The sequence below is a fragment of the Podarcis pityusensis genome, assembly GCF_964106645.2.
Source record: "Podarcis pityusensis genome assembly, chromosome: 2".
Taxonomy (NCBI): domain Eukaryota; kingdom Metazoa; phylum Chordata; class Lepidosauria; order Squamata; family Lacertidae; genus Podarcis; species Podarcis pityusensis.
Window position 1 is genome coordinate 126,353,198 of NC_138029.1, and position 25,742 is coordinate 126,378,939.

Below are 25,742 nucleotides of genomic sequence, written 5' to 3' on the forward strand. Positions count from 1 at the left end.
TAACCCGGTATTTACTTCTGGGTTTGCCGCAGTCGCAACTTGGATCGGGCCCAAGTGGAGGCAGTCGTAAGTAGAGGTTCTACTGTAAGGAAAATCCCCACAATACTAAACAGGTTCACACAGACCATGCTTAAAGCATGGAAGGAAGAAGCAGGTAAACTGTCCCCAACCCTGTCACCATTAATCCCCCTGGCTCACCACCCACTATTTCACCATGCAGCACAAAACCTCCAGATAAAAGCCTGGCAAACCAAAGGCCACATAATCCCGCATAATCCAGTATATCCTAGATGAGATGAAACAATGGGTACACCTGGGGAGACACGATTGTAAATACCCCCATCTGTGGACAAACGCCTGAAAGGGAGATGAGTGCCGCAACCCCATAGTTGCCTTTCACTGGACTTAACCGTCCAGGGGTCCTTTACCTTTTACCTTATACAGTAGAACCTCTACTTACAACCGCCACTACTTGGGCCTGATCCAAATTGTGACCGCAACAAACCTGGAAGTAAATACCGGGTTTGCAGCTATTTGCACACGTGCAGAAGTATATAGATATCGAGAGGCTATACCTGCCATGGCTGTAGCCTTTGAAGTTCCATCTCGTCTCCTCCACCCACCATCAACCTCTGCTTTGATCTGGATGAATAGGCTGCATTCAAGGCCTGAGCCACAACTTGGACACTATAGTAAGTGATATAACTGTCTTGGGAGTGGATTCCTTCGATCTCCTCCTGGGGCAGCAGCATCTGATTCTCCTTCTCCCTGCATCTTTCCCAACTCCTCACAGATAAGGGATGCTTTGAATATGAACATACAAATGCTTTTCGCCAAGAAGCAGAAGCTCTTGGCTCATAGTAGTCCTTTTTTGCCCCCTTTTTGGTCTTCATTACAAATGACAATGAACCATGGGCATATCGGAAGGCGTCAGTCTCATAAAACAATATGTTGTCTGGAAAACATGTGGTGATCCAAACTTTCCCCCCGGTTTGTGTCCTTTCAAAGAAAGATTGCACCTCTATGATGACAAAAAATCCATACTGAGAGTCTGTGTAGTAAACAAATACATTGACTTGTCTCCACATGGCAGATGGCTCATGAGAGAACCACAGGGAGGTTTTCTGTTGTACTCTTTCGGTGAAGGCAACACAAATTTCCCTTTTGCTCATCAGAGGTGTCAAGGTGCTCAAGAACTTTTCTCCATTGCCATTGTCTGAAGCAAAGAGGCCCACCCATGTCCATCTGAAGTGCAGGAGGAGTTGGACAAGCCCATTGTACATACTTTCTTCATTTGGGACCATTGAGCTGACAAAAGGGGACTGTTTTTTATCATGAAGAACAAAGCCAGAACTGAGCTGGAGAGATAAGGGAAAGAGATGGGTACCTTGCTTTTCTGAACAAAGATCAGATGACAACCTCAACCATATTTGAAATAAAGTGTTTTTATTTTATTTTAGCAATGTACAGACAACTTAACTGCAGTAGTCACTCTGACATTAAGAAAGAGTAAAAAGGAAAAAAACCAAAGAAGGTACATCTATTAAACTAAATTAAAATGCCTGGAGTAATAATGATAACAAGTCTTTATGAGGCCTCATAAGGTAAATAGAGAAGGGCCTTGTATGAGCTCAACTGGAAGGGAGTTATATAAAATTGTACCCACAATAATATGCACAAAGGTCATGTTGGAAACGAACTGTGCATCCGAGCCACTGGGGACCCCAAACCGTGATTCATCCTTAAAGCTCAGTGATTGAGGAGGATCCTAATGGATCAGGTGGTTCTTAACTATTCTGGACCCCAATAGTTAAGCGCCTCTTAAAGAAATGCAAGGAACTTGAACCTAGCCCTGTAGCACAAGGGCAGACAGGGCAAATTTAGAGCACTGGTGTTACATGCTGCCAATAGCCTGCTCCTGTCAGTGGTCTAGCTGTAGAATTTTGCTTCCCTTGCTGCCTCTAGACCAGTCCAGGGGTAGCCCCATATAGAGCGCTTTGCACTAATCAGGTCTTGAGGGTCACCATGTACAAACTATCCCAAAGTACCAACTTGTTATTGTGTATGGAGTCCAACCCCATCCAGAGCAATTGTATTAAGCGTCAATCCATTCTTTGAAGCTCCTGCTGAGATTCATGGTCAACCCTATGTCAGATAAATGACCTACTAGAACAGCTTTTTAATGTGTATATGATTTTATACTATTCTATTTTGTTCTGAGCTTTTAAATTTTGTAATTAGTGCTTTTATTAGTGCTTAAGGTTAATGCTGCCTCATCTCTAACTCTTTCAATTGGCAAGACGTAGTTGTCCAAATGTAATATTTTGTCAGATCGAGTTTCTGCAAGTTGTATTTTGTCAATATTGGGGCATAATCAGCATAAGTCATTGAGTGGATTTCAGTTTCAGTCATTTTTGCTACTGGGAATGAAGTAATCCCTATGGATATATGAATTGTGGACATGAGAATAGAAAGCAAGGTCTTTATTTTATCAGTAGGATGATAGAATCTCAAAATACCTATTAAGCTATTTTCTGCCATTACTTTTTTAAAGACCTTGGCTAGATTGCGTTGTTTGAGATATGTCAATCATAGATGAAAGCATACCATAGAAGAAGAAGAAGAAGAAGAAGAAGAAGAAGAAGAAGAAGAAGAGGAGGAGGAGGAGGAGGAGGAGTTTGGATTTGATATCCCGCCTTTCACTCCCCTTCAGGAGTCTCAAAGCGGCTAACATTCTCCTTTCCCTTCCTCCCCCACAACAAACACTCTGTGAGGTGAGTGGGGCTGAGAGACTTCAGAGAAGTGTGACTGGCCCAAGGTCACCCAGCAGCTGCATGTGGAGGAGCAGAGACGTGAACCCGGTTCCCCAGATTACGAGACTACCACTTTTAACCACTACACCACACTGGCTCTCAAAGTCACCTCCTAGTATTATTTCACCTTTAGCATGGCTTTTTATTACATTATTTGTAGATTTATGGGGGGATTGGTTATTTATTGGTGCCTAAATGCATATTGAATGATATTTATATTGAAGCAGTTGTACATTTAGAATTATGTCCCTTTCTTCCTATCATTTTGCGCATCTTATTTGTTAGAATAGTTATATTAACATCAGCAAAACTTGTTGTTTCATGAGATGGCAAATGTGGGGTGTGCCTGACTTGAAGCCCATTCTTACTTGTGGGATTTTGTAGATGCCCAATATGCTTGCAATGTGCATGGAGATGTCGGATTCACCCCGTTCAAGAACAGCCAGTAACCTTTTCTGCCTTCTACAGGTGTAGTTTGGAATATTGATTCTCCCACCAGCAAGCAGATCTGTCAGGGCATCAGAAGTCGTTCTTTCATCAAAATGGGTCTCATAGAGGCTGTAGCCCAGGGTGGTGTTGGGTAGGAGCCTGGAGTTATGATTGACATCCTGAACAGCCAGCAAGAAGCTAAGGATTTGCCATCCCCTTTTATTCACATAACTGCAGAAAGAAAATGCCACATAGTGAATTTAGTGAATTTGAAAGTCGCATTCTTTTTTGTATAAGTCAAAGCAAATGGGAAAGGAGCCCAGTAAGTAGGGTAAAGTCCACGGTATCTTTGCAGGATAGAATGGAGAAAAAACCATTATAATCTCTAATACTAAACTGCAAGCAAAAATGATGTCTAATTGGGTAAATATCCTCCCTGCTGCCTTATTTTACTCCAAATTTTGAAGAGGCTTAATTATGAGCAACATAAATACAGTGGTACCTCCGGTTGCAGACGGGATCCATTCCGGAGCTCTGGTCAGATCCCGAGGTTTCTGCAACTGAAGGGATTGTTTCTGCGCATGTGCCTGCGTTGGTAGAGCGCTTCTGTGCATGCGCGCGTGGCAAAAACCCAGAAATATACTTCCGAGTTTGCCGCTTATGTATCCCGAAGTTTACATAAGCGAAGGGATATGTAAGTGGAGGTACGATTGTACCAGAACTACTGAGGGAGATGGAGCTCCTTCAACTGTGCATGAAATGGCCAATCCAAAAATGAAGGGGAGGAGGCTGGAACTTATTTGAATCCCACAGCCCTAAAATAGCTTAAGGAGACTCTTAAACTGATGCAGCAAGATTTGGTTGTGATAAAACACAATACTACACAAGCTTCTTCCCTGCCTCCATTGCATCTGCAGAAAACAGCAGCAGGTGACACTTTCAGGTGGGTTGCAATGTAATGGAACCACCTCCACCACTGGGACCTTGTGAGGACCTCAATATCTCCTGCAATGATTTCACAAAGTTTTTTTGCAGATTTCATTTTGTTAACTACAGAAAATGTGCAATAGCCACACCCCCAAAGACCTCCAGGATCCCATAGATCTCCAGCAGAGACCAACCCTAGGTTCAGTCACTTTCATCTCAGAGGGGCTGATCCAGGTGCATCCAGGGAACTGAAGTGAAGCAGAAACACATCAATACATTACTCACGCATTAACCCTGTTAAAGGGGGTGCTGTTGAAGGTGAAGGGTAAACAATCTCCAATGAATCTTGAAGATACAATTCCACCAATGAGATGGTTTCCTGGCCTGTAATAATTCACAGCATAATTGACATCCCTGATCAGATTCAGTGAGCATTTTGCCTTCTGCTGCATCCCGTAGGTCACAAGAGGGAGCAACAAGAGCAGTGTTACCATTCTGAATCCCCCGGCTACACTTCCTTTCTGATTGTTCCTCTCAACTCCACAGCCAGCTAATCAGAAGAAGCCTAAACTCTTGCAAAGATGTGTCCAGCTCTAGCTTCAGAGACAAAGAAGACATGATAAAATGGAGTGGTAGAGCACTTGTTTGCACCCAAAAGTGCCAGGTTCAACCTCAGCCAACTGTTCCAGGTAGGGCTGAGGATGTCCTCTACTTGGAGAGCTGCCACCAGTCAGTAGATAGTACTAAGCTAGAAGGCAGCTTCCTATGTTCTGATTAAGCTACACAAGCACTTATCCCCTACACCCTTTCACCTGACGTATATCTTGACTGCAAGGCCTCTGTGGCACACAAGATATTTTATATATCTAACTTCTCAGGCACAGTGGAGTAAATAACCTCCTGCTGCTCTTGATCGTGATGTTTGTGTTATTGTCCCCAAAGGCAGGATTTGAAGGGTGTTCATGGGGGATAAGAATAGATCACTGTGGTTCTGATAATAGTAAGGGGAAGAGAGGTCTCCTCTGGGAGCAGGTGCAGAGCAGGAGAAAAACATGTTGACTCAAGAGACTGACAAGGTTCAAGGAGGGAGAAAGTTGAGTTTGGCTGAACATGATTGACATCAGAAGAGCCCTAAAACTGGATCAGGCGAAGGGCCCATAAAGTCCAGCATCCTCTTCTCAAAATGGACAGCCAGTTGCCCCAAAGGGAAGGCCACTAGCAGGGGTTCAGTGCAGCAGCCCTTTTCCTACATGTGATGCCCAACAACTGGCACTCAGAGTCTTCCTGCCTCAAACAGTGGAGGGAGGCCATATTCATAAGGGCTAGCAGCTGTTTATAGCCTCATCCACCTCCATGATGTGGCCTAAATATCTATTTTTTATAAAAAAACAAAATTCATGTACCACTTTCTTGTACAAAACCCCCCCCACAAGAATAATGATAAATTTATTGGGAAAAGATAAGATAAAAAAGATCTATTTGGAAATCCAAAATATAATTAAGTAAAAAGTTAAGCCAAAGATAGATTAAATAACATGTCAACTGCTACACATCTAAACAGATTTCCCTCAATAAAAATTGTTTTCCCAGGCACCAAAAAGAATACAGAGAGTGTGTCAATAGGAGGAATGTGGCAAAGTGTAGGTGCTGCCACAGGAAGGGGTCAATTTCCACCTGTCCAGAATGAGTATTGTGTGGAACCAGCAGTTCTTTTTTCTGGGGGTACTCAATGGTGCAAAGTACTCCCCCCCCCAAAAAAAATGTTAAAGGCATGGTATGAAGTAACAACTTCATGGTGAGTGCAAGCACCTTCTTTTCTTTTCTTTTTAAAAGCCCTGGGCACCAACAATTGTGCCAGTTTTTCAAACCAAAGCAGATGAGTGAATATATAGGGAAGATGACAATTCCTCCAGTCAACTCTTCCCAAGCTGTTAAGAGCTTCAGTGAAACCTTGAGCTTGGCTCAGTAACAAAGGAGCCACCACTGAAGATCTCAGAGCAGAGTTGTAATCGGCTGATGAAGTCCCAATCCAGCCCAATGACAATCTCTGCATGGATGTGATCCTCCAACACCAAGCCAGGGACCCCCCCCCCCATTGCTGAGTGCTGACCTAAGAGTGATTTCAGTGGATGGAGTGGAAGTTACTGTGTCTTGTGTCAAGGTGAAGCATTGGGACAAGCACAAGGTGAGATCATGTCAGCCTGTTTCTCATTTCTACCTGGGGCGCAGTTCTTTTAAATGCTTACTCTTAAACCAAGATTTTTCATTTCCCCAAATATTTTGAATGTTTACCAGGGGGCCCTAACATGGTGTCCTCCAGATTTTGTTTGATTATTGCTCCCAGCAGCCATCTGGAAACCTATTGAATCAACCAACTTCCAAAAACTGACCATCCAAAAAGGTCTCCTGCCTCTGCCAAGTGAAAAAGGTGTCGTTACCCTCAATCTCAACGGGAAGTGATCCGAACTTGACAATGGACTGATGTCAATGTCCCTCTGAAGAAGTGTGCATGCACACGAAAGCTCATACCAAGAACTAACTTAGTTGGTCTTTAAGGTGCTACTGGTAGGGATTTTTTTATTTTCCCTCAATTTTAGTTCACCCTCTTCCTGCCCATTTGAGGGGGGAAAGTGTTGGGAAAAAGCACCAAGGCAAAAGCCAGCTCCAGATGGCTGGAATGCAAAACAGGATGTTATGGTTTACAGATGTACTGTTGGAGAAAAGGTGGAGCCTATTCTCTGTACTGAGCACCGGATGTTAGCTCAGTGTGTCATCTGATCTGTACTGGAAGTACAGGGGAGGAGTGTGTGACTCTTCTGATGGAGACTGAAGGGTGCAGTCACATTTCTATGTACTGTTGAGTGACAGGAATAAAACATGTAGAAAGGACTCCTGTCTGTCTCATTTCACCTCCCTGGGAGAATGCAGGGAGGGAGAGAGAAGCAGAGAAGCAGAGGGTGTGTTCTATCTCACGACTAATGAGAAGAATCGCCGGGTTTGTTTACCTAGCCTGCCGGAGGTCGCAGACGGACGGTAATCACAGTATCTCGCTCAATTGCCTCGGGGGAGGCCAGGTACCTCTGACTGTGAGCCGAAGATACTAACATATGGTAGCAGAGGATGGTTGCGATTCATCGGACATCTGCATGAGAGGCTGGTGGATTGTCCTCCTCTGCTCCAAGGAGGAAGAGAAGCGTCTGAAAGAAGCCAGAGGCTCAACAGACAGCTGGTGGAAAGAAGAGGTGTTTTCCAGAGCAACAAAGTTCAAGGTATGCTGCATTTCGGGCTAAAAGTGTGAACGCAGTTTGATTAATTCACTGGTTCACGGAGCTGCGTTTTGGAAAAACAAAAGCTCCGGGAGGAAAAGGCCTGCAGCTCAGAGGCTGAAGCCTGCATTCCACAAATTCTTGTGGTTGATAAACTGTCCTATTGAAATGCATTGTTGCTAAGTAACGGAAAGTTGGAAAGTTACTGGCAAAGGGGCTGGACTGTGAGTGTGAGCCTGGGAAAGCGAAACAAAACCAGAGAATGTTTTGGCTACAAGTTTACGTGCCCTTGGAAGGGACTTTCCATAGCAGCCAGAGTTTAGCTGCCAGGTGCAAAAGAGCGTAAACAACTTGCAGTTTGCCTGCGTGAGAAAGAAAAAAACAACTGTTGGATTTTACAGCTTGTTTGACTGTGTGAGCTGGAGGCTTGGCTTCAAGATGGATGCCAAGAAAGGGGGAGGTCTGCCTTACCCACCTCCCTTAACCAATGACAATTATTCATCTTGGTCTGTAAAGATGAAGGCCCTGCTGCAGAATCAGAGGTTTTTTGATGTAATTGAAAACCCCATCCCTGCAGCACCAACCAGAGGTTGGGAGTCACAGAATGTAAGGGCCAGGACTGCTATAATTCTGTGTGTCTCAGATGATCAGTTGGTGCATGTTCAGCATTTAGAAAATGCGAAAGAGGTTTGGGACACGCTGCGTACAACGCATCAGAGAGATGCTGGTTCTTCAGCGTTGCTGTATTTTGAGAAATTGACCAATCTGAGACTTGCGCCTGATGGAGATGTTCAAGCGCACCTGACAGAAATGAAGTTTCTGCGTCAACAGATGGTGGAACGCAATTTCCGTCTTCAGGAGGAAGTGTTTTGCTTCATGATGGTAAACAGCCTTAACCGCACCTACAAGGTTGTTGCCAGTCAGCTTGGTTCCCTACCGGCAGCGCAGCTGACCGCGGAGAGAGTGTGTGCTGTGGTCCTGAATGAACACGACAGACTTGCTGCACTGGAAGTGAAAGACAGGGGGAGGGAAGAACAGAGTTCTAATTCCCCCACTGCTGATGCTACTAGGGAGCATGGTGTAGCATTGAGTGCTGTCCGATGCTACAATTGTGGACAGACTGGGCATCTACAGCGAAACTGTAAGAAGCCGCGCCAGTCAAGAGGAGCAAAGAGCAGCTCTACGAAGCCTGAGGCGTCAGGCAAAAGCCGTTCCAAGTGCCAGGTGAAACCTGCAAAGGCTATGATGGCGAAAGGAACCACGCCAGATGTTGGGAACTTGTTCATAATTGACACGGGCGCAACGGTTCATATGTGCCCGCACAGACAACTGTTTGCGACGTTGGAGAAGCAAAGCTTCGCTGTGAAACAGGCCAACGGTCAAGAGTTGGAAGCGACCGGAATTGGAACTGTGTATCTTGAGAGTCTGAACTTGACTATAAGCGATGTTTACCTGGTTCCAGAACTGAGATTTAATCTGCTGAGCGTGTCGCAGATTGCAAAGAAAGGACTGAAACTGTCCTATGATGCTAAAAGCTGCAAGATCTACAAAGATGGAGAACTGTTTCTTACTGCCAAAGAGAAAGATGGACTGTATTTGTTGACTTTTGATTAAGCACCTTCTTTTCTTTTTTTTAAAAAAGCCCTGGGCACCAACAATTGTGCCAGTTTTTCAAACCAAAGCAGATGAGTGAATATATAGGGAAGATGACAATTCCTCCAGTCAACTCTTCCCAAGCTGTTAAGAGCTTCAGTGAAACCTTGAGCTTGGCTCAGTAACAAAGGAGCCACCACTGAAGATCTCAGAGCAGAGTTGTAATCGGCTGATGAAGTCCCAATCCAGCCCAATGACAATCTCTGCATGGATGTGATCCTCCAACACCAAGCCAGGGACCCCCCCCCCCATTGCTGAGTGCTGACCTAAGAGTGATTTCAGTGGATGGAGTGGAAGTTACTGTGTCTTGTGTCAAGGTGAAGCATTGGGACAAGCACAAGGTGAGATCATGTCAGCCTGTTTCTCATTTCTACCTGGGGCGCAGTTCTTTTAAATGCTTACTCTTAAACCAAGATTTTTCATTTCCCCAAATATTTTGAATGTTTACCAGGGGGCCCTAACATGGTGTCCTCCAGATTTTGTTTGATTATTGCTCCCAGCAGCCATCTGGAAACCTATTGAATCAACCAACTTCCAAAAACTGACCATCCAAAAAGGTCTCCTGCCTCTGCCAAGTGAAAAAGGTGTCGTTACCCTCAATCTCAACGGGAAGTGATCCGAACTTGACAATGGACTGATGTCAATGTCCCTCTGAAGAAGTGTGCATGCACACGAAAGCTCATACCAAGAACTAACTTAGTTGGTCTTTAAGGTGCTACTGGTAGGGATTTTTTTATTTTCCCTCAATTTTAGTTCACCCTCTTCCTGCCCATTTGAGGGGGGAAAGTGTTGGGAAAAAGCACCAAGGCAAAAGCCAGCTCCAGATGGCTGGAATGCAAAACAGGATGTTATGGTTTACAGATGTACTGTTGGAGAAAAGGTGGAGCCTATTCTCTGTACTGAGCACCGGATGTTAGCTCAGTGTGTCATCTGATCTGTACTGGAAGTACAGGGGAGGAGTGTGTGACTCTTCTGATGGAGACTGAAGGGTGCAGTCACATTTCTATGTACTGTTGAGTGACAGGAATAAAACATGTAGAAAGGACTCCTGTCTGTCTCATTTCACCTCCCTGGGAGAATGCAGGGAGGGAGAGAGAAGCAGAGAAGCAGAGGGTGTGTTCTATCTCACGACTAATGAGAAGAATCGCCGGGTTTGTTTACCTAGCCTGCCGGAGGTCGCAGACGGACGGTAATCACAGTATCTCGCTCAATTGCCTCGGGGGAGGCCAGGTACCTCTGACTGTGAGCCGAAGATACTAACATATGGTAGCAGAGGATGGTTGCGATTCATCGGACATCTGCATGAGAGGCTGGTGGATTGTCCTCCTCTGCTCCAAGGAGGAAGAGAAGCGTCTGAAAGAAGCCAGAGGCTCAACAGACAGCTGGTGGAAAGAAGAGGTGTTTTCCAGAGCAACAAAGTTCAAGGTATGCTGCATTTCGGGCTAAAAGTGTGAACGCAGTTTGATTAATTCACTGGTTCACGGAGCTGCGTTTTGGAAAAACAAAAGCTCCGGGAGGAAAAGGCCTGCAGCTCAGAGGCTGAAGCCTGCATTCCACAAATTCTTGTGGTTGATAAACTGTCCTATTGAAATGCATTGTTGCTAAGTAACGGAAAGTTGGAAAGTTACTGGCAAAGGGGCTGGACTGTGAGTGTGAGCCTGGGAAAGCGAAACAAAACCAGAGAATGTTTTGGCTACAAGTTTACGTGCCCTTGGAAGGGACTTTCCATAGCAGCCAGAGTTTAGCTGCCAGGTGCAAAAGAGCGTAAACAACTTGCAGTTTGCCTGCGTGAGAAAGAAAAAAACAACTGTTGGATTTTACAGCTTGTTTGACTGTGTGAGCTGGAGGCTTGGCTTCAAGATGGATGCCAAGAAAGGGGGAGGTCTGCCTTACCCACCTCCCTTAACCAATGACAATTATTCATCTTGGTCTGTAAAGATGAAGGCCCTGCTGCAGAATCAGAGGTTTTTTGATGTAATTGAAAACCCCATCCCTGCAGCACCAACCAGAGGTTGGGAGTCACAGAATGTAAGGGCCAGGACTGCTATAATTCTGTGTGTCTCAGATGATCAGTTGGTGCATGTTCAGCATTTAGAAAATGCGAAAGAGGTTTGGGACACGCTGCGTACAACGCATCAGAGAGATGCTGGTTCTTCAGCGTTGCTGTATTTTGAGAAATTGACCAATCTGAGACTTGCGCCTGATGGAGATGTTCAAGCGCACCTGACAGAAATGAAGTTTCTGCGTCAACAGATGGTGGAACGCAATTTCCGTCTTCAGGAGGAAGTGTTTTGCTTCATGATGGTAAACAGCCTTAACCGCACCTACAAGGTTGTTGCCAGTCAGCTTGGTTCCCTACCGGCAGCGCAGCTGACCGCGGAGAGAGTGTGTGCTGTGGTCCTGAATGAACACGACAGACTTGCTGCACTGGAAGTGAAAGACAGGGGGAGGGAAGAACAGAGTTCTAATTCCCCCACTGCTGATGCTACTAGGGAGCATGGTGTAGCATTGAGTGCTGTCCGATGCTACAATTGTGGACAGACTGGGCATCTACAGCGAAACTGTAAGAAGCCGCGCCAGTCAAGAGGAGCAAAGAGCAGCTCTACGAAGCCTGAGGCGTCAGGCAAAAGCCGTTCCAAGTGCCAGGTGAAACCTGCAAAGGCTATGATGGCGAAAGGAACCACGCCAGATGTTGGGAACTTGTTCATAATTGACACGGGCGCAACGGTTCATATGTGCCCGCACAGACAACTGTTTGCGACGTTGGAGAAGCAAAGCTTCGCTGTGAAACAGGCCAACGGTCAAGAGTTGGAAGCGACCGGAATTGGAACTGTGTATCTTGAGAGTCTGAACTTGACTATAAGCGATGTTTACCTGGTTCCAGAACTGAGATTTAATCTGCTGAGCGTGTCGCAGATTGCAAAGAAAGGACTGAAACTGTCCTATGATGCTAAAAGCTGCAAGATCTACAAAGATGGAGAACTGTTTCTTACTGCCAAAGAGAAAGATGGACTGTATTTGTTGACTTTTGATTAAGCACCTTCTTTTCTTTTTTTTAAAAAAGCCCTGGGCACCAACAATTGTGCCAGTTTTTCAAACCAAAGCAGATGAGTGAATATATAGGGAAGATGACAATTCCTCCAGTCAACTCTTCCCAAGCTGTTAAGAGCTTCAGTGAAACCTTGAGCTTGGCTCAGTAACAAAGGAGCCACCACTGAAGATCTCAGAGCAGAGTTGTAATCGGCTGATGAAGTCCCAATCCAGCCCAATGACAATCTCTGCATGGATGTGATCCTCCAACACCAAGCCAGGGACCCCCCCCCCCCCATTGCTGAGTGCTGACCTAAGAGTGATTTCAGTGGATGGAGTGGAAGTTACTGTGTCTTGTGTCAAGGTGAAGCATTGGGACAAGCACAAGGTGAGATCATGTCAGCCTGTTTCTCATTTCTACCTGGGGCGCAGTTCTTTTAAATGCTTACTCTTAAACCAAGATTTTTCATTTCCCCAAATATTTTGAATGTTTACCAGGGGGCCCTAACATGGTGTCCTCCAGATTTTGTTTGATTATTGCTCCCAGCAGCCATCTGGAAACCTATTGAATCAACCAACTTCCAAAAACTGACCATCCAAAAAGGTCTCCTGCCTCTGCCAAGTGTAAAAGGTGTCGTTACCCTCAATCTCAACGGGAAGTGATCCAAACTTGACAATGGACTGATGTCAATGTCCCTCTGAAGAAGTGTGCATGCACACGAAAGCTCATACCAAGAACTAACTTAGTTGGCCTTTAAGGTGCTACTGGTAGGGATTTTTTTATTTTCCCTCAATTTTAGTTCACCCTCTTCCTGCCCATTTGAGGGGGGAAAGGTCCAGAATATGGCCTGTCACATGCATTGGGATAGTGACATGTTGGGACAGCCGCATGGTCATCGTGAAAGCCATGAAGTCCTGAGCCACTCCAGAACCAGTTGCCTCGGCATGGATGCTGAAGTCCCCACAAGTAAAGAACTTCTGATTCTTCAGCTGTTTGCTACATAAAAACAATTATCACTTCGTCCATTTCACAATAAAACCCCACAAAGCCACTTTCTATAAACAAATTATCTTCAAACCTCAAATCCAGATGTCATTGTTTCATTTTGTTTTTCACACAAAAATTCTATGAGAGGTTTCCGGTCTTTAACAAATGTTAACAATGGCTTTTCCCTTATTGAATGTGTCAATTTCGCCATCTCACCTAAACCCATTAGCTTTAACAGCCATTGTTGGGAATGATGTGTCCTTGCATCTTTGTTCATGTAAAAGTCTTGCAGCTGTGATCATACATTGTAACAAAGAGGAACACAAATTCTAGATACCCCCCCCAACTGGACACAGAGATGGGATCTCTTTAGACCCAGCAACTCCCTCTCCCTGACCCTCAGGTCTGCCCTGATGCTGCACTGAATACCCAGGTGGGCACAGCTGTCTTACACCAACTCCAGTCCGCTCACTCATCCACTCAGATCTCTGTGATATAAATACAATCAGCCTCCTCATCCACAATCAAACCATAAAAGCAACAACAAAAACCCACACAAATTAAAATCAGTTAATCCTTAAACAAGATCCCAATCCAAAATTCTGTTTAGCAGCCTCAGTTTTTGTAGCTAGAGTCAGTCAGGACCCGTCCCTCCTCAGGCCATGTGGAAAAAGGCCTGTAAGGCAGGGAGCAAGTCTTCTGGGACTCAAAGCTGTGAGATAGTTGAGGAAAAGAAAGGGCAGGAAAAGAAAGGGCATCATTTTTGTGACCATAAGATGTATATAATTTCTCATTTAAAAATTGATTTTATTTGTGATCCCATCAGATTTTGTTATCCTCATTGGTCATTAATTGCTGGACCAAATTATCATATTGGGTTAATAAAATAAAATAAAATCTAGCTGCTAAGGCCTGTAAGGCAGGGAGCAGGTCTTCCAAGACTTAGAGCCATGAGACAGTTGAGGAATAGAAAGGGCAGAGTGACTAAAGTGAGAAGGCAGTGATGCTGAAAGGTAAAATATCGACTGAGCAAAGTGAATGAGGTGTCATACTGAGAGGAAAATGGCAGTTTTAAACAACTAAACTCCTGAACTCCCTAGAGAAACACAAAAATTCAGCATCACCTGTTGAAAGTGATTAACAATGCTTTTAATGCAGACCAAAGGAAAGATGGTTGGATAGTGTTCTCAAAGCTACCTGCATGAGTTTGACCAAACTGCGGGAGGCAGTGGAAGACAGGAGTGCCTGGCGTGCTCTGGTCCAGGGGGTCACGAAGAGTCAGACACAACTAAATGACTAAACAACAACAAAAAGAAAAATGGATTATCTCTCTCACTCTCTCTGTTTATTTTTTTGCCATCAGGTACTCCTTCGTGTTGAGTTCGGGCTTCAGTATAATAATGTAGCACTTGGGCATGAAGATGCAGCCCAGAAGCCCAGCACTGGAAGCCAAGATAGAGAAGACCTGCACAGCTACCATGTACTTCCCCTTGGTGCTCAGGTAGGTGGGCACAAAGGACACCCAAACACTGCAGAAGACCAGCATGCTGAAGGTGATCAGCTTGGCTTCATTGAAGGCCCCAGGCAGATTCCTGGCTAGAAAAGCCACCGTGAAGCAGATGGCAGCCAGGAAGCCCATGTAGCCAAGGGCACCATAGAACATGGCCACAGACCCTTCATTGCATTGCAAGATGATCTCGCCAGGTTGGGAGCTCATGTCAGAGTCTGGGAATGGAGGAGAAAGTCCCAGCCAGGTGATGCAGATGACAACTTGGACAGTGGGACAGGAAATGACAATGGAGTTGGCCAGACTCTTCCCCAGCCATTTCCTCAGCCTGTTCCCAGGCTTGGTGGCCAAGAAGGCCAACACCACAGTGATGGTTTTTGCCAACACAGAAGAGACGGCAGATGAGAAGATGATGCTGAAGACCATTTGTCGGAGAAGACAGGTGACTTTCCTTGGCCGACTGATGAAGAGGAAAGAGGACAAAAAGGAGAACAGAAGGGAGAAGAGGAGGATGTAGGAGAGGTCTCTGTTGTTGGCTTTGACTAGGGGAGTTTCATTGTATTTCATGAATAGTCCCAAAACAAAACCTGTGGTTGAAGATAAGAGTAGGGCAACGGAAGCCAGGAGGATCCCCAGATATTCTTCATAGGACAAGAAGGTGATTGCTTTGGGGACACATTGATCGCGGTCCTTGTTTGGATACTGATCTTCTGGACATCTGATGCATTCGTTGGCATCTGCACAGAGTAAAAGAGACTTCAGTATGCTAACATAAGTCATACACCTACAGCAGTCTGGATGCTGTTACAATTGTGCAAAATTGTTGGCATATGGGAGAGATCAAGAAAGAACACTGTGTTCACTGGTAGAGAAGTTTCAACCCATGGCTTCTTTCTACTGATGTCGTGTCCTACCTTCCTGAGTGGAGATTGTCCCTTCTGAGCAGGGAGCACAGTCATAGCAGCATGGGGGTTTCCCTTCCTGAATCTTCTTGGCATATCCAGGGCAACAGCTCTTTGTGCATCTTGCATGAGGCGTGGTCTGGAAATAAATAGAAGGAACAGCATCGAGGCTTTAGGAAATGGATTGTTGAGTTTTGGGGAGATTATCATTGTTGTTGTTGTTGTTGTTGTTGTTGTTGTTGTTGTTGTTGTTTATACCCCACCCATCTAGCTAGGTTACCCCAGTCACTCTGGGCAGCTTCCCGCACAGATCAAAATATAATAAAGTGTGAAACATTAAAAGCATCTTTACTTCCAATGGCCCAAAGTGAGCTCAGGCCAAATTAGGAGTGATCTCTTTTTTGCCATACTGTAGAGCAGCATGGCTGTGAAATCTCTTTAGTTTTTCTGCTTCTTCCCTTTAACACTTTTCTGTACATACATACAATCCAGGCAGCATGAAATATATGAGGAACAAGAGCTTAACGGCAATGCTAGGATCAAAATAAGAAAAAACATGAGAATTGAACCAGCCATCATAAAAAACTCCTACAAAATGGAGCACTAAAACAACTCCTGATACAGTTCCCATCACATCTGCTATGTGTTTGTACAGTTGTGAAATACAGCTGGACTAACTGACTTCTGCTTTGATTCAAAGGCTAAATGGTGTTGTTGAGGTTGGCATGAAGGCTGCAGAACTTGACACCTAGTTTTCTCGTGAGGCATATCTGCACTTCCCATTTTCATTTTAGGAAGCTTTCCCAGCTGGATGAATAAATATTTATTACAGCTGTTCATTTTGTGATTCATTTTGTAAGCCTCATTCATTGTCAGATTTTATACATGCTTATTCAACAGTGAGATCCATTAAGCTCATTATCTCCAAGGAAGTTTCCATGACTGCAATAAAAGCCTCATACGTAATGTTCAACAAGCTGTTAGAATGTAGAATATACCATAGATATTAAAGAGGCATGTAACATTTCTCCTACTTTCTTACACAATGTGGGCCATACAGTACTATTGATTCTGGGTTAATGGTGAACTTTCTACTACAGTATCCTTTTTTATAGCACCAGTCTTAAAGGAAACTATATAAAATTGCTATAAGGTAAAAAAAGAAAAAGTTAAAGAAAAGAACCCCTGGATGGTTAAGTCCAGTCAAATTCAACTTTGGGGTGTGGCGCTCATCTCTGCTTTCAGGCCGAGGGAGCCGATGTTTGTTCCAAGTCATATGGCCAGCATGTCTAAACGACGTCTAGTGCAGGGAAGACTGTGACAAGATCCAGAGTGCACAGAAACATGGTTTACCTTCCCGCCACAGTGATACTTATTTATCTACTGGCACTGGGAAGCTTTCAAACTGCTAATGTTCAACAAGCTGTTAGAGTATAGCAGGAATCAGAGATATTAAAAAGGCACATAACATTTATCCTACCTTCTTACTCAGCGTGGGCCATACTATTGCCTCTGGATTAATGGTGAACTTTAGATTTGAGGACTTCTGTCTCTCTATGCTCCCAATTTTCACACTAGAATGAGAATTATTAGGAAACAGCACCCAATTCACAATATCAAAGTCAATGGCCAGTGCCCCATTCTCATCCAAGTACTGTGCATCAACTGAAGTATTAGAAGACAGATGGACTTCTTTCAAGAATGAATGAAGCTAGAATAACAGAGAAAACCACGTTGGATGGCATATATTAGTAAAGACTTATTAACTGGTAATGTATGTAAAGAATGGTCATAATGGATTTAGTAAAGGTGGAACACAAAAGTCTAAGAAGGGTGGAGTCATCTTTCTACTACAGGATCCTGTTTTCTATAGCATCAATCTTAAAGGAAAGTATATAAAGAATGATAATAAGGTTTTTTAAAAAGGTAAAAGACCCCTGGAAGGTTAATTCCAATCAAATTTTACTTTGGGGTGTGGCGCTCATCTCCACTTTCAGGCCAAGGGAGCTGACATTGTCCACAGAGAGCAAGATGGCTATACAATGGCACCAGGACCTGGAAGTCACAGATTATAAAGACATTTGGAGGAGGAAATCATTGGTTGGATATTCCTTCACTTGTCATATGGGGACATGGCTGCTGTGCACACATGAGAAGAAAATGGGATGTCCCAGTTTTTCCGAAACACCTGTAGAGTATGTTCCTATTATGATTATTCCAGAGTTGGAAAATAAATCACAATCTTCAAAAGTGGGAGGCCATTTCTGTAATCTACCCCCCACTCTTTAACCCACATCTAATTCTACCCTTCCTTCCCCACCCATCACACTTTATGTTAGCGCAACTTAATAGGTTTGATAGACAATACAAGGTGAAAGACACAGGTCAACCCAGACGGGTTGGCATGGAATCATCCTATAAAGTAGATAAGCAAGATGGCTAGCTTAAAAGCAATTACATTAAATGTGAGGGGGTTGGGAAACCCTATGAAAAGAAAACGCATCACCTCGTATGCGAACACCATGAAACCACACATTCCTTTCCTACAGGAAATACACAATCCACAGAAAAGAAGCAAACTCCTGGGTGATCCCTGCTTCAGTCAGCAATGGATTGCACCTGGTTCAGGAAAGGCCCACAGAGTAGCCATAATACTCAGTAGAGACCTGAACGTCAAAGCCACGGCAGTGATTAAAAACAAAAGAGGCAGATTCATTTTTGCTAAAGGGACACTAGATAGCAAAACTAAACTGACAATTGGCTCCATATATGCCCCAAACATAAAGCAACTAGAGTTCATCCAAAAAACCTAAACAAATTCCTTTCCTTCTCCAAAGGGGAAGCAATCCTGGGAGGTGACCTCAACCTAAATATGAGAAAAAAATCCTTCCAGTAGCACCTTTAAGACCAACTAAGTTAGTTCTTGGTATGAGCTTTCGTGTGCAAGCACACGAAGTTCTGAAGAAGTGTGCTTGCACACGAAAGCTCATACCAAGAACTAACTTAGTTGGTCTTAAAGGTGCTACTGGAAGGATTTTTTTATATTTTGACTATGGCAGACCAACACGGCTACCTATCTGTAACTAAATATGAGAGGCATCTTTCTGAAAAACACCCACCCTACATCCCCATGGGCAACCTTCCTCTGAAGGCAACCCCAAACATTTAGGGACTCTTGCAAATTGCTACAGATTCCATTCTGGGTGCCACGGCACAGTGTGCAGACTAGATAGCATTCTGCTCACACTAGGTCTGATCCCCTTAGTTGGATCAGTGAACAAAGGCAGCATTAAAATCACAGATCCTGCCCCAGTAGAATTTGCCCTTAATATATGAGAAGAAACACAAACCACCCCATCATGGCCCTTCAGTCCCATCCTAACCACAAATGAGCTAATTAGAGGGAGTCTCACAAAAACACTCCAAAACTACTTCAAAGAAAATGATGTAGACAATATAACAACCCCCTTCCTTCGGGATGCAATAAAAGCGGTCACAAGAGGAGCCTGCATAAAAGAGAAAGCATCCCTTAAAAAAACAAACCTCTTCAAATATTAGCAAAATAGAACAAGACATAATGGCCCTCTCATCACGCTACAAACAAACTGGAGCTAAAACCCCACCCCCTTCCTTAAACCTATACCCCAAACATACACTAAGTAGAAGAATAGAAACATAACCACCCCACCCTACTCACCACTCCTCCTCCCCCTCTTCTCCCCCTTATTTCTTCCTAACCTAACTTATATGCTACACTAATGTCTCACAACAAATGAAATTGATCTGTAGAAAACACAACTTGAAAAAAGGAAAATGCACTTATTTTGTAAACTAAGAAATTTTATACAGTGTGCTTATATGAGTGTGTGTGTGTGTGTGTGTGTGTCTATTATATATCTATCTATATCTATATCATCTATATCTATATCTATATCTATATCTATATCTATATCTATATCTATATCTATATCTATCGCGCTAGAGGCCATACCTGCCATGGCTGTAGACTTTGAAGCTCCATCTTGTCTCCTCCACCCACCATCAACCTCTGCTTTGATCTGGATGAATAGGCTGCATTCAAGGCTTGAGCCACAACTTGGACACTGTAGTAAGTGATATAACTGTCTTGGGAGTGGATTCCTTCAATCTCCTCCTGGGGAAACAATGTCTCCTTCTCCCTGCATCTTTCCCAACTCCTCACGGATAAAGCATGCTCTGAATATGAACATTCATATGCGTTCCACCAAGAAGCAGAAGCTATTGGCTCATAGTAGTCCTTTTTTGCCCTTTGTTTGGTCTTTATTACAAAAGACAAAGAACCATGGGCATATCGGAAGGCCTCCGTCTCATAAAACAAGATGGCGTCCTGAAGGCCTGTGGTGATCCAGACTTTCCCCCCAGTTTGTGTCCTTTCAAAGAAAGACTGTACCTCTATGATGACAAAAAATCCATACTGAGTATCTGTGTAGTAGACAAATACATTAACTTGTCTCCACATGGCAGATGGTTCATGAGAGAACCACATGGAAGTTTTCCGTTGTACTCTTTCGGTGAAGGCAACACAAATTTCGCTTTTGCTCATCAGAGGTGTCAAAGTGCTCAAGAACTTTTCTCCATTGCCATTGTCTGAAGCAAAGAGGCCGGCCCATGTCCATCTGAAGTGCAGGAGGAGTTGGACCACCCCCTGGTACTGAGCATCTTCATTTGGGGCCATTGAGTTGACAAAAGGGGACTGTTTTTTATCATGGAGAACGAAGCCAGAACTGAGCTAGTGAGAGAAGGGAAAGAGATCGATGCTTTGCTTTTCAGGACAAATTTAATTATCAACCTCAACCTTATTTGAAATATAGTATTTTAATTTTATTTTAGCAATGTATAAACCACTTAAAAGCTTTGCGATTACAGAGGACCATACCTCAGCACCTTCGTTTAGCAAAGGAAGTGTTCTATATGATTCAGCTGGTTTAGGTCCATTTGCTAGGAATAGGTACATTTATAGCTTCTAAACTCTAGGAGGTTTTGGGGGGGTGGAAGATTTGTAGATAATTGTTGTATTAACTTGTTATTTTATTAGTGGAAAGTTTATATAGGTTGCTTTCATTTATCAATAAATAAATTATGCTTTGTACCTGTTCCTCGGTGACATATTACTCTAAGAGTAAGACTTTGACGCAGGTGGCGCTGTGGGTTAAACCACAGAGCCTAGGACTTGCTGATCAGAAGGTCGGCGGTTCGAATCCCTGTGACGGGGTGAGCTCCCGTTGCTCAGTCCCAGCTCCTGCCAACCTAGCAGTTTGAAAGCACGTCAAAGTGCAAGTAGATAAATAGGAACCGCTCCGGCGGGAAGGTAAACGGCATTTCTGTGCACTGCTCTGGTTCGCCAGAAGCGTCTTAGTCATACTGGCCACATGACCCGGAAGCTGTACGCCGGCTCCCTCGGCCAATAAAGCAAGATGAGTGCCGCAACCCCAGAATCTGTTAGGTATTCAAGGAAGATAGAGTTCTTTTGATGTTGCCCAGCCTGGCTGCCACTGCTATAACAGACTCAGCTTACCGGCTGTCCACCATTTCGGTTCTCACCAGCTGCCAAGCTGCCAGGAAACAGCAAGAGCTGTTTACATCAGATGTCTCACAGCGTGAGAAAGGAAGTGTGAGTCACTTCTCAGACTGTCTTCAGCGTAACCGGGGTGGAGTTACATTCGTCCCTTCCACTTCTGGACTGAAGCAGTGTTGAGTCGTAGTACTCACATGCTGGGCTGTTTGAGACAGCCAGCCATGCGTGTTGTTTTGTATGCAGTTTAATAAAGTAGATGAAATCTACGAACTGCCTTTTCCTTCTGATGTTTTGTGTAGAAGGGAATTAGTGTGCTTATCTCATAAGAGCGAAGTTGCTTAATTATCGGTCTCTCTGGACTGAAGGAGGATTCCTGAACGGCAGCCAGAGGATGACCACCGGAGTAATCGCCCTGGAGTGCTTCGAGATGCTGGCAGTGGTCCCGGGCGGGTGATAATCCAACAGCAACTTCCACCGGCCGCAGAGCTGCCTGAATGGTGGTGACTGGTGCAGCAGCAGCCTGGCACCTTCCTGCAGCTGTGCTGCCACAGAATGAGGAGGAAGTGCTTCCACCAGGGCTGGTAGTAGGATGGGCCCACAGCCATGGGGGCAGGAGAAAAGGTGTGCCCTCCTCACACACTTGCTATAGAAGCCAAGACTGGGGGCGGGGCTGTAGTGCAAGTACTGTGTACCAGTGAGCACCACTAGAAAAAAGTTTGCTATTTCTAAGGAAGTAGTTAATTTTTATGTCTTATACATACAATTAAGATTCTTGCTTGCCTATATTATAGTTGATATGAAAGTAATTTAGATGGCTATTTTCAAACCACCCTTGTGGTATGCCTGAGTCAATGCATTGTCTTCCATTTTTCAGTTTGAAGTTTTTGGTATACCAATCTTATTTCATTTCTCCATTGACCCCGGATCTGGTCTTTGCTTATTAACTTTTTTAAAAAATGATTTTTTCTGAATTAAATATTTATCTTTTGGGGTAAACGTTTTCCATTTTTCAGATATTTTTTGTATCAATATTGCACAACTATAGGTTTCTGCTGCATCACAGATTACTGGCTATGTTATGTCTGGAGTAATATTTTGGCTCATTTCTAACTCTTTCAATTGGCAAGACGTAGTTGTCCAAACATAATAATTTGTCATATCGAGTTTTTGCAAGTTGTATCTTTAGCAATATTGGGGCATAATCAGCATAAGTCATTGGGTGGATTTCAGTTTTAGTCATCTTTGCTACTGGGCATGAAGCAATGAGAGAAAATCTCTATGGAAATATGAATTGTAGACATGAGAATAGAAAATGAGATCTTTATCATTAGGATAGCAGATTCTCCAAATATCTATCAAGCTATTTTCTTCCATTATTCTATTAAAGGGATTGGCTAGATTGCCTTGCTTGAGATCTGTCAACCATAGATGAAATCATACCATGAAATCAAGTATTATTCCACCTTTAGCATGGCTTTTTATTACATTATTTGTACATTTGGGGGGGGGGGGAGATTGGTTATTTATTGATGCGTTAATGCACATTGAAGAATATCTATATTGAAGCAGTTGTACATTTAGCATTATGTTCCTTTCTTACTATCATTTTGCTCAATTTATTTAATAAAATAGTTATAGTATCCTCAGCATAATTTGTTGTTTTGTGAGATGACAAATGTCAGGTGTGCCCATTCTTACTTGTGGGATTTTGTAGATGCCCAACATGCCTGCAATGTGTATGGAGATGTCAGATTCACCCCGTTCAAGAACAGCCAGTAACGTTTTCTGCCTTCCACAGGTGTAGTTTGGGATATTGATTTTCCCACCAGCAAGCAGATCTGTCAGGGCATCAGAAGTGGTTCTTCCATCAAAATGGGTCTCATAGATGCTGTAGCCCAGGGTGATGTTGGGTAGGAGCCTGGGGTTATGATTGACATCCTGAACAGCCAGCAAGAAGCTAAGAATTTGCCATGCCCTCTTATTCACAGAGCTGCGAAAAGAATTATGCCACATAGTCGTGTTCGATTCAGTGAAATTGAAAGTCACATTCTTCTTCTTTTTTGTAAATCAATCCCAATGGTAAAGGAGCCCAGTAAGCAGAGAACAGTGGGGCAATGGCCATGGTATCTTTGCAGGAGAGAAGAATGGAGAAAAAACCAGGACACAAACCAGCCCCCTGAACCCACCACCAGCTCCAGTGGCAGAGGTGCAAACAGCATTTTATTCTCTGAACTGCCCTGAGATTTTAGGATGAATGGCAGCATATAAGTTTAATAAGTAAATACAGAAAAACTTACGCCTAAGATTGAGGAGGACGGTTTCACATATGACATCACACACATGACATCACATGACATCGCATGACGTTTTGGGAGGAGCCAGGGAATGGAGCCAAACACAGTTGCTGATGGCTCCTCATTTCTGAGACTCGACACTTCCGGTCTTAGATGGCTCCATGAGCAGTTACTCTCTTCTCCTCTCCCTGCTAAATATCTTAAGGATTTCTAAAATACTTCTAGTATACCAAACTCTTAAAAATACATCTCTATGAAGCTGCTGGGAGAAACCATTGGGGGTTTGGGCTGGGTGTTCATCAGTATGCAAATTATACTCAGCTCTACCTCTCATTTAAATTGGAACCAATGAAAGCAGTGAATGTCCTGTGTGAGTGTCTGGTGGTGGTTGGAGGATGGATGATGGCTAACAGATTGAGGTTGAATCCTGACAAGGCAGAAGAACTGTTTTGGGGGGACAGGGGCTGGGCAGGTGTGGGTCTTGATCCTGAATGGGGTAACTGTGTCCCTGAAGGACCAAGTGTGTAGCCTGGGAGACTCAACAGCCTTCAAGGGCTTAGAATCCTCCACTCCACGGGCTCAGGGAAGATTTGGGAAGCCTGGCTCAACTTTGTCCAGTGGTTAGTAGCTACCACTGTATCTAAGGTCTTCTCCAGGCATTATATATCTCACAAACATTGCTTCCCATTAAATGGTTGGCATGTTTGGAATCAAAGCATGAGAAGAGCACCTGCCTAAGCATAGTAGAGAGTTACAGTTTTCAGTTGCATAGATTGCTTTGTGCCTGGGGAAAATAATTGTGCATTGAACATTGTGTTCCCCATCTATCATTGCACCCAGCTATAAAGGACAAACCTGCCTTTCAACATTCACTTTTCTGAGTTAGAGAAGCAATCTCCCGTTCATCTCCAGGTGAGGGTAGTGGCTCAGTCCTGGGGCCAGAAGATTTTATTGGGTTGAGAGTGGGAGAACTCCACAGTTTTCATGCCAAGAAATACTCCAAGGTTCCATGAGACACAATGAAAGAATGAATGCCATTTGCTAAGTACAGAAAACCTGCAACAGGCATACCCTATAGACCTCCAGGGCCCCAAAGATCCCCAAGGGAGACCCACCCTAACTTCAGTCATTTTCATCTCAGAGGGGCTGACCCACGTGCATCAAGTGCATTGAGTGTAGAAGAAACGCATCAATATATTACTCACGCATCAACAAAGTTAAAAGGGGTTTTGGAGAAGGTGAAGGGCAAACGATTTCCAATGAATTTTGAAGATACGATTCCACTAATGAGATGGTCTCCTGGCCTGTAATAATTCACAGCATAATTGACATCCCTGATCAGATTCAGTGAGCATTTTGCCTTCTGCTGCATCCCGTAGGTTACAAGAGGGAGCAACAAGAGCAGTGTTACCATTCTGAATCCCCCGGCTACACTTCCTTTCTGATTGTTCCTCTCAACTCCACAGCCAGCTAATCAGAAGAAGCCTAAACTCTTGCAAAATGTGTCCAGCTCCAGCTTCAGAGACAAAGAGGACATGATATAACGGCGTGCTAGAGCACTGGTTTGCACTTGTTTGTTCCAGGTAGGGCTGAGGATGTCCTCTACCTGGAGAGCTGCCACCAGTCAGTAGATAGTACTAAGCTAGAAGGCAGCTTCCTATGTTCTGATTAAGCTACACAAGCACTTATCCCCTACACCCTTTCACCTGACGTATATCTTGACTGCAAGGCCTCTGTGGCACACAAGATATTTTATATATCAAACTTTTCGGCACGGTGGAGTAAATAACCTCCTACTGCTTTTGATTTTGATGTTCGTGTTATTGTCCCCAAAGGCAGGATTTGAAGGGTGTTCATGGGGGATAAGAATAGATCACTGTGGTTCTGATAATAGTAAGGGGAAGAAAGGTCTCCTCTAGGAGCAGGTGCAGAGCAGGAGAAAAACATGTTGACTCAAGAGACTGACAAGGTTCAAGGAGGGAGAAAGTTGAGTTTGGCTGAACATGATTGACATCAGAAGAGCCCTGAAGCTGGATCAGGCGAAGGGACCATAAAGTCCAGCATCTTCTTCTCAAAATGGACAACCAGTTGCCCCAATGGGAAGGCCACAAGGAAGGGGTCAGTGCAGCAGCCCTTTCCCTACATGGGATTCCCAACAACTGAGTCTTCCTGCCTCAAACAGCGGAGGGAGGCCATATTCATAAGGGCTAGTAGCTGTTTATAGCCTTATCCACCTCCATGATGTGGCCTAAATCTCTATTTTTATTTTAAACAAATTTCACACTTTCTTGTACAAAAAACCCCACAAGAATAATAATAAATTTATTGGGAAAAGACAAGATAAAGAAGATCTATTTGGAAATCCAAAATATTATTAAG

At 44.0% G+C, this 25,742-nt stretch overlaps 1 protein-coding gene across 1 annotated transcript; it reads right to left on the minus strand.

Moving 5' to 3' along the window:
• Window positions 1-14,451: 14,451 nt before the first annotated feature.
• Window positions 14,452-24,777, minus strand: LOC308471943 (vomeronasal type-2 receptor 26-like; the record flags this gene model as incomplete). Its single annotated transcript, XM_080996261.1, has 6 exons — window positions 14,452-15,350; window positions 15,528-15,654; window positions 16,996-17,226; window positions 19,507-20,283; window positions 22,768-23,059; window positions 24,569-24,777. The coding sequence occupies 6 exons, from the start codon at window positions 24,775-24,777 to the stop codon at window positions 14,452-14,454; spliced, it is 2,535 nt and encodes an 844-aa protein (XP_080852387.1).
• Window positions 24,778-25,742: the final 965 nt, after the last annotated feature.